Source organism: Hyla sarda, chromosome 8 (assembly GCF_029499605.1).
Source record: "Hyla sarda isolate aHylSar1 chromosome 8, aHylSar1.hap1, whole genome shotgun sequence".
Classification (NCBI taxonomy): Eukaryota; Metazoa; Chordata; class Amphibia; order Anura; family Hylidae; genus Hyla; species Hyla sarda.
The window spans coordinates 198,554,308-198,563,981 of NC_079196.1; the positions used below are offsets into that span (position 1 = coordinate 198,554,308).

General features: G+C 42.4%; 1 protein-coding gene across 1 annotated transcript; it reads left to right on the forward strand.

Moving 5' to 3' along the window:
- Window positions 1-1,043: 1,043 nt before the first annotated feature.
- Window positions 1,044-2,639, forward strand: LOC130284180 (protein kinase C delta type-like). Its single transcript, XM_056534274.1, has one exon. It carries the CDS (start codon window positions 1,097-1,099, stop codon window positions 2,402-2,404), a length of 1,308 nt encoding a protein of 435 aa, XP_056390249.1. The 5' UTR covers window positions 1,044-1,096; the 3' UTR covers window positions 2,405-2,639.
- The last annotated feature ends 7,035 nt before the right edge of the window (window positions 2,640-9,674 follow it).

Genomic DNA, 9,674 nt, shown 5'->3' on the forward strand with positions numbered 1-9,674 from the left:
CTTCCAACCGCGGCTGTAAGGGTTAAACTGCCAGGACCTAAGTTTACTTCAGTCCTGGCAGTGCGGCAGGTTCCCGGCTGTGTGTTACAGCCGAGTACCTGCCATGATCTTGTGGGTGCACTGGGCAGCACCCACGAGAACCATGGATGTGTATACTCGTCCTGGTGCGGGAAAGTGCATCCTGCCTGGACATGTATACACATCCATGGTCATTAACGTGTTAAAAAGGACAAAAACATAAACGTTAGATGCTAAAACAGATTCTGCGGTATACCTTACTATAGAATCTTTTTGCCATTGACTTACATTATAATACGAAAAAATATGCTGTATAAATATGCTGTATAAATATGCTGTCATGGGAGAGGTTTATCGGGACCCGTGTGGAGGAGGAGTGGATAAGTCGCCCATGAAGACCAGTCAGATCGCTACTTTCATTTTTCATAGGCCTTTTAAAAGATGGGATATGCGGCCTGACTGGTCGCTGTGGGCGGCTGCTTCACTCTTCCTCTGCACGGGATTGGATGAATCTCTCCCAATGAGTCCATTCTAAAGCAAAATGGCAAATGTTACCATTATAAACTGTAGATCACAGTGCAACCCGCCCCACAAACAGTCCTGTACATGGAAGATGGCAAAAGTCATAAGGGTCAGAATAGAGTCATTGTAAGTATATTTATTTTGTTATAAAAAAATTACTTTTTTTTAAGTAGTGTGATTGTATAAAACCCATGTAAATATGAGCTGAAATCATATAAAATGACAAAATAAAGAGACCATGCCAGGTTTACCATGAACTGCATTGTGTAAAAACAAAAAACCCCAAAAGTTGCAAATTTTTTTTTTTCTCTTTAATTCCTACTCCACAAATGACATTTTTCTTGGTTTTGCTGTACATTTTATGGTAAAATAGAAGGTGTCATTACAAAGTACAATCGGTTGTGCAAAAAAGCCCTGTGGATGGAAAACTAAAATGCACCAAAGAAAATTGTCCCTGTTCTGAACGGGTCATCGATGATGTCACAATGCTGGACATACTGAAATGTTCAGTTTTACTCATCCTCTCATCAGACTGTGACTGTGATTGAGAGTGATCATGGAGCTTTATCTTATTGCTCTACCGATTGTATTATTGGCCCTGTTAGTGATCGGGGTCATATTGTACATCTGCATTAAAAAGAAATATAAAGCTACAGAAGATGGCAACTTGACGGAAGTTGTTATAGAGACACCAAAGAATAAAAAACAATCTGCAGAAGATGACTTGAAGGAAGTTGTAGTAGAAACACCAAACAAGGAAAACCAACCTGCAGAAGACCAACCTGCAGAAGACCAACCTGCAGAAGACCAGAACATAGAAGTTCTCGTTGAGAAACCAGCAGACAACCAGAAGGACAGCGCCTCCGAAAAATGTGTCAGCAAAGATGACTTCATCTTTCATAAGGTACTCGGGAAAGGCGGCTATGGGACGGTTGTTTTATCTCAACTGAAAGGCAAAAATGAGTTTTTTGCTATAAAGGCCCTGAAGAAGAGAAGGGTTAAAAAGAAGGAGGCTCCAATGATAGAGAAACGTATTCTTGCGTTGGCCTGGGAACACCCCTTTCTCACTCGCCTATATTGCAGTTTTCAGACCAAGAAACATCTATTTTTTGTGATGGAACTGCTGAATGGCGGAGACCTGCTCGGTCACCTGAATGACCAGAGAAGATTTGATCTTCCCAGGGCTACTTTCTATGCAGCTGAAATATCATCTGGCCTACAGTTTTTGCATTCCAAGAACATCATTCATGGGGATCTGAAATTGCAGAACGTAATGTTAGATAAGGACGGCCACATCAAAATCACAGATTTTGGACTGAGCATAGAGAACATTTCCAACGGTAGAAAAGCCAACTCATTCGGTGGGACTCCAGTGTACAAGGCTCCAGAGATGGTGCTGAAGCAAAGCTACACTTTTACTGTGGACTGGTGGGCCTTCGGCGTTCTTCTCTACACTATGCTGATAGGAGAGCTGCCATTCCTTGGGCGTAACAAACGTGAGACCTATAATTTGATTAAAGAACATACGCCCAACTATCCAAGCTGGATAACTGAGGAATCAAGGGACATCCTACAACAGCTGCTGGAGAAAGATCCAACCAAAAGATTGGGTGTGGCAGACAATATCAGGCGTCATCCCTTTTTTAATACCATTAACTGGACGGCGCTAGAGAGGAGAGAAGTGGAGCCTCCTTACAAGCCAAAAGTGCAATCTCCAAGTGAAATCAGAAGTTTTGATCAGAAGGATCTCAACAAGAATGATCTCATCTCCTGCAATGAAGACCAAGTGGATTCAACGAACAACACAGAATTCTGCGGGTTCTCTTTTATCCACCCAGAAATGCAGGAAATTCTTGACAGCTGAGATAGATGCACAGACTGGGAGAACCACTGAAAAATTGTCTATAACAGAAAATACCGGACATGACTTATCGGATGTGACTTTATTACCTGATATGACTTATTAACCGGATGTGACTAATTAATCGGATGTGACTTTATTACTGGATATGACTTATTAACCGGATGTGACTAATTAATCGAATGTGACTTTATTACCGAATATGACTTAAACCTGAAAATAAAAAAAAAATAACAAAAAAAACCCATTATTTTTGTTCTTTGTTAAATTTAAGTCAGTCTGATTCTATGTTTTACTGTGTCAGGGATTGGGCAGTTTATCCATGTTGTTCTATGTAGGAGAGGGGGCCTGATGATGAAGAATGTCAGATAGTAGTTTGGTAAACCTTGTAATGTGCTGTATAAGGGTAAATGGGAGCGATGCACAGACCTTTATTATGTCAGGAACTGTCCAGCGCAGGAGAGGTTTTCTATGGGGATTTGCTTCTGCAAACAGACAGAGGTGTCAGCAGAGAGCACTGTGGTCAGACAGAAAAGATATTTAACCTCTTGGGGACGCAGGGCGTATGCATACACCAGGGCGTACCTGTGCACGCTGAGTATTTCCGGTCCCTACTGCTCGCCGGGCGGGGACCGGACCGAGATGCCTGCTGAAATCATTCAGCAGGCATCCCGTGCCAACGCCTTGGGGGGTCCTGAGCCCCACCCCCCCAGATTGCTGCTGATTCTGGGTAAAATGAGTACCCAGTGCAGCAGCAGAAGGCACGGCTGGCCTCCTGCTGTTGCTTCGCAACAACTCACAGCATGCACAAAAGGGCATGCTCGGAGCTGATGTTGTGCAACAGCAGAAGGCACAACTCAACTCCCAGCATGCCCTTAGGTAGTTTGTGCATGCGGGGGGTTGTAGTTATGCAACAGCTGGAGGCACATTTTTGTGCCTTTAGCTGTTGCAAAACTACAACCCCCAGTATGCAAGGGCAGCCAAATGGCATGCTTGGAGTTTTAGTAGTATGCCTTCAGCTGTTGCATAACTACAAGTCCCAGCATGCCATTTGGCTGTCCATGCATGCTGAGAGTTGTAGCTTTTTGCAACAGCTAAATGCACACTGGTTGCAAAACACTGAGTTTGCTACCTAAATGAGTGTTTCACAACCAGTGTCCCTCCAGCTGTTGCAAACTAAAACTCCCACCATGCACTGATAGACTGTACATGCTGGGAATAGTAGTTTTGCAACAGCTGGAGGCACACTGGTTTGCGAAACACTGAGTTAAGTAACAAACTCCCAGTGTTTGGCAACCAGTGTGCCTCCAGCTGTTGCATAACTACAACCTCAAGCATGCACGGGCAGCCAAAGGGCATGCTGGGAGTTTTAGTAGTATGCCTCCAGCTGTTGCATAACTACAAGTCCCAGCATGCCCTTTGGCTGTCCGTGCATGCTGAGAGTTGTAGCTTTTTGCAACAGCTGAATGCACACTAGTTGCAAAACACTGAGTTTGTTACCTAAATCAGTGTTTCGCAACCAGTGTCCCTCTAGCTGTTGCAAACTAAAACTCCCAGCATGCACTGATAGACTGCTGGGAATAGTAGTTTTGCAAAGCTGGAGGCACACTGATTGTGAAACACTGAGTTAAGTTACAAACTCTCAGTGTGCTTTGCAACCAGTGTGCCTCCAGCTGTAGCATAACTACAACCCACAGCATGCACGACAGCCAAGGGGCATGCAGGGAGTTTTAGTTTTGCAACAGCTGGGGGTTTACCCCCCCCCCCCCCCATGTGAATGTACAGGGTACATTCACATGGGCGGGGGGTTACAGTGAATTTTTAGCTGCAGCTTAAACTCCCAGCGGGAGACTTGCTGTAAACCCCCGCCCATGTGAATGTACCCAAAAAACACTACACTACACAAAATAAAAAGTAAAACACTACATATACATACACCCCTACGCAGTTCCTCACAAATAAAAAATATCTGGTATGGCACCGTTTCCAAAACGGACCCTCCAGCTGTTGCAAAACAACAACTTCCAGTATTGCCAGACAGTCATTGACTGTCCAGGCATGCTGGGAGTTTTGCAACAGCTGGAGGCACCCTGTTTGGGAAACACTGCAGTATGGTAATTTTGGTATTGGAGTGTAATTAATTCTTGCATCTGGGTCCGTCCCTATGCAAATCCCCAATTTAGGCTTCAAATGCGCATGGCGCTCTCTTACTTCAGAGCCCTGTCGTATTTCAAGGCAAAAATTTTGTGCTACATATGGACTATTTCTGTCATCGGGAGAAATTGTCTAACAAATTTTGGGGGTCTTTTTCTCCTTTTACCCCTTTTGAAAAAGTAAAATTGGGGTCTACACTTGCATGTTATTGTGTTGCCCCATACAAAAAGACCCCCAAAATTTATAATGCAATTTCTCCTGAACACAAAAATACCCCATATGTGGACGTAAAATGATCTGTGGGCGCACTATGTACATTGGAGGCCTAAATTGGTGATTTGCACAGGGGTGGCTGATTTTAGAGAGGTTCTGACATAAACGCAAAAAATTTAATACCCACATGTGACCCCATTTTGGAAACTAAACCCCTCACGGAACGTAACAAGGGCTATAGTGAGCATTAACACTCCACAGGTGTTTGACGATTTTCGTTAAAGTTGGATGGGAAAATGAAAAAAAAACATTTTCACTAAAATGCTGGTGTTACCCAAAATTTTTCATTTTCATAAAGGAAAATAGGAAAAAAGCCCCACAAAATGTGTAACACCATTTATTCTGAGTAATAACATACCCCATATGTGGATGTTAAGCCATTGGGCTTTTGGAGAGAAAATTTGTCCGGAATTGAAGGCCACGTGTGTTTACAAAGCCCCCATGGTGCCAGAACAATGGACCCCCCCCCCACATTGACCTCATTTTGGAAACAACACCCCTCACATAATATAATAAGGGGTACAGTGAGCTTTTTCACCCCACTGGTGTCTGGCGGATGTTTGGAACAGTGGTCTGTGAAAATTAAAAATTAAATTTTTCTATTGCACAGCCCACTGTTCCAAAGATCTGTTAAATGCCAGTGGGGTGTAAATGCTCACTGCACCCCTTATTAAATTCTATGAGGGTATAGTTTCCAAAATGGGGTCACATGTGGGGGGGTCCACTGTTGTGGCACCATGGGGCTTTGTAAACGCACATGGCCCCCCGACTTCCATTCCAAACAAATTCTCTCTCCAAAAGCTCAATGGCGCTCCTTCTCTTCTAAGCATTGTAGTTTGCCTGCAGAGCACTTTACATCAACATATGGGGTATTTCCATACTCAGAAGAAATGGTGTTACAAATTTTGGGGGAAATTTTTTCCTATTACCCCTTGTAAAAGTGTAAAATCTGTGGAAAAGTCTTTTCCATTGTAGTGGAAAAAAAAAATTCTCATCTACACATCCCACTTTAATGAACATTTAACAAACACCTGTGGGGTGTTAAGGCTCACTGTACCCCTTGTTACGTTCCTTTAGGTGTGTAGTGTCCAAAATAGTATGCCATGTGTTTTTTTTTTTTTTTTTTTGCTGTTCTGGCACCATAGGGCTTCCTAAATGCGACATCCCCCCCCCCTAAAAAAAAAAACATTTCCAAAAGCCAAATGTGACTCCTTCTCTTATTGTAGTGCGCCCGCAGAGCACTTGACTTCCACATATTGGGTAATTCCATACTCAGAAGAAATGCGATTACACATTTTGGAGTCATATTCTCCTATTACCCCTTGTAAAAATTTAAAATTTGGGGAAAAATCAGCATCTTAGTGAAAAAAAAAATGTATTTACACATCTGACTTTAACGAAAAGTCGTCAAACACCTGTGGGGTGTTAAGGCTCACTGTACCTCTTTTTACGTTCCTTGAGGGGTGTAGTTTCCAAAATAGTATGCCATGTGTTTGTTTTTGTTTTTTTTGTTTTTGTTTTTTTTTTTGCTTTTCTGGCACCATAGGGGCTTCCTAAATGCTGCATGGCCCCCAAAAACCATTTCAGCAAAATTCACTCTCCAAAATCCCACTGTCGCTCCTTCCCTTCTGAGCCCTCTACTGCGCCCGCCGAACACTTTACATCCACATATAAGGTAGTTTCTTACTTGAGAGAAATTGGGTTACAGATTTTGGGGGGGATTTCTCTCCTTTTACCTCTTGTAAAAAAAAAAAAAAAAGGCTCTACAAGAACATGCGTGTGTAAAAAATGCTAAATTTTCAAAATTTTCATGAAAGTTTGTTTTATTTGAAAAATGGGAAAAGGAGTGTGATTTAAAAATGTTTACACATTTGTTGCCCATAGGAGCCTATTATAAGCCATCAAATGGCTTACATAGATCAATGTAATGGTACCGTATTATATTGATCCATGTAATTGGCACTTCCTTGCTAAGGGCAGCCTAAGGCAGCCTTCAGCAATCCTGAGCAAGGGAAGACATGGAGGGTTAAGATGGGAAAGCTGGGCTGTGATTGGCTGCTGTGGAAAAAATTTCTTCAGTTTTCTCTTGCACATTTTGATAAATCAGGGCCATTGATGCGAAACTGGTGGTGCCGAAAACAGCTGATGCGCCATCAGAGCTATGATGGGCAGTCACATAGGTTGAAGCAATCACCTGTTTATTAGAAATAATCAGAGAGAGGGTAGAGTAGGGACAGAGAGCAAGAGCATGAACAAGAGAAGCCTATCAGAAGTTAGCTGTCAAGTCGCTTGGGACTAAGGTGGTTTCTGCAAGGCACCACAATTAATACCCCAGTCACCTGGCCCTGACCTGAGGTACATATTTTCTACTGCTTTTAAAAGGAAGACCAACATCAAGTCTCTTTCCAAGTCCTCGTAGCGGTTCGTGACCTCGGTAGACCTCTGGTTGGGTTCAGACCACTTTTACCAAAACCCAATCCTATCCAACCTAGCATCCGTGAGACGTGCTGAAAAAACAAGTCTGATCCATCGAGACCGCACCTCACAACTTATAGGATCTTCTGCTAATGTCTTTGTGCCAGATACCACAGGACACTATCTTGTGGGACCTACATTTTTATGTTGTTTTCATGTTGTGGCTGATTGGTGGTTGTTTCACTCTTATCTGGTTAGATTTATACATGTTAATGGGCTTATTACTTTGATATTATACCAATGAAATGTCTTTTAATTATTTTCCTAAATAACTCTTATTGAGAGTGGATCATTTCCCGGGCTATAGAAAACTCTCTGCTTTCAGTATATACAGCCCCGATCCAACCACTCGAGAGAATTCATGATAGCGGCTCCCACACAGACTCGACGGAAATGGAAGAACAAAATGCAATTACAGCTACTTTCAGAGAATGTCCCATCACGTGGACCCTCAATGGTGGTGAATACCAATAATCAACTACAAGAGGAAATATAGCAGAATGTTCTGTATGAAACATTCTCTGTCGATGAGTAAATGCACTGCCTAGTTACTGGATGCCTAATAAAAGCAAAAAGCCGATTGATAGTCTTCAGTCACCTAAAGGGACCCTAAAACCGATGTAATAGTTAAAGGGGTACTCCGGTGAAAACCTTTTTTCTTTTAAATCAACTGGGGGCAGAAAGTTAAACATATTTATAAATTACTTATATAAAAAAAATCTTAATCCTTCCAGTACTTATTAGCTGTTGAATGCTACAGAGGAAATTCCTTTCTTTTTGGAACACTGATGACATCACGAGCACAGTGCTCTCTGCTGACATCTCTGTCCATTTTAGCAACCATGCATAGTAGATGTATGCTAAGGGCAGCATGGTGGCTCAGTGGTTAGCAGTGCTGGGGACTTGGGTTCAAATCCCAGTAAGGATAACAATAAATAAAGCATTATTATTATTATAATAACGTCAGCAGAGAGAACCGTGCTCGTAATGTCATCAGAGAGCATTCCAAAAAGAAAAGAATTTCCTCTGTAGTATTCAGCAGCTAATAAGTACAGGAAGGATTAAGATTTTTTAATAGAAGTAATTTACAAATATGTTTAACTTTCTGCCACTAGTTGATTTAAAAGAAAAAAGCTTTTCACCAGAGTACCCCTTTAATGTCATATAAGTATTTTGATATATGATGTTTTCAGGATAGGGTGTTAGCATTGAACATAAGGCACCAGATTGGGATGGCAGTGTCAATGGCTTAACTTGACCCCACAAAATGTAGAGTTTCAAAACCATGATATGCAATGTATAATACAAATGTCCAGCTATGTGGTAAAGTGGCCATTGGGTTCCATCTGGAGGTACCTGTGTCCATGTGTGACTGCAACCCGTGCACCATCTGGGGCAAGTCCTTCTTCTAGGTCACCTTTTTAAGTGGTCATTATGGTGACCATTATGAAGAAAGACCAGAAGGGCCTGTTGTTTGTTTTTACCTCCAACACCTTTCCATGACCTTTGGGCTAATTCTTCTCCCCCATGTTTGCTAAAATGGCAGCTCTTCTGGAGAATGGAGTCTTGCCCAGGTTCTTGTCACGCAGTAGCAAAGGGAAAGGGACAACCAAGGCTAAGACCCCTCTCTCCAAGGGCCCCAATGCTGCATTGTCTCTTCTACTGTATGTAAGCCTTTAAATTCAGGCTTAAATTCTGAATTCTGAAGTGTTTACCTGTTATTAGCAAATTGGTCATTCACTCACTCTTTCCTTATGATAAATGGAAGAGTTGAATATTTGTGGTTTTCCATGTGGTGGTCAATGTCACATATTTATTTTGATACATAATGTTTGGATAGCATTGTCAGAGGCTTAATTTAAAGCTCCTTGACCCCACAAAATGCAAATACAGGGTTCCCCAATCATGATATGCCATGTGTGGTGACACAGGATGGTGTTGGTGGAAATACCTGATCACTTTGTGACACCTATAAACGGTCCAAGGTTTGAGACAGCTTCTCCTGGGCCAGACACTGGTTAGTTAATGAACATATCGACGTCAGTTTATGGATAACTGTCTTTACTGAGCTGGTGCAGATGGTAATACACAAACAGCTGGCCTAGGTGGGATTGTGCAGCGTAACCCCTTGGGAGCCATGTTGCCTTCCTGAAAAATGTATACTGACTTGTGAAACAGAAGATTGATTCCTGGTAGCTAGGGTCCTGTCAAGGTACTGAAGACCATTCCGCTGAGGCATGAACTTCTTCCTTGTGAGCAATCCTTGCATTATGACCAGTTGAGAGATTAGATTTGAGCTGGGGCTCTCCTCAGAGCACATGACACACAGCACACCGGAGCTAAGCTGTTGCTCAGGAGCCTTGTTGGAACT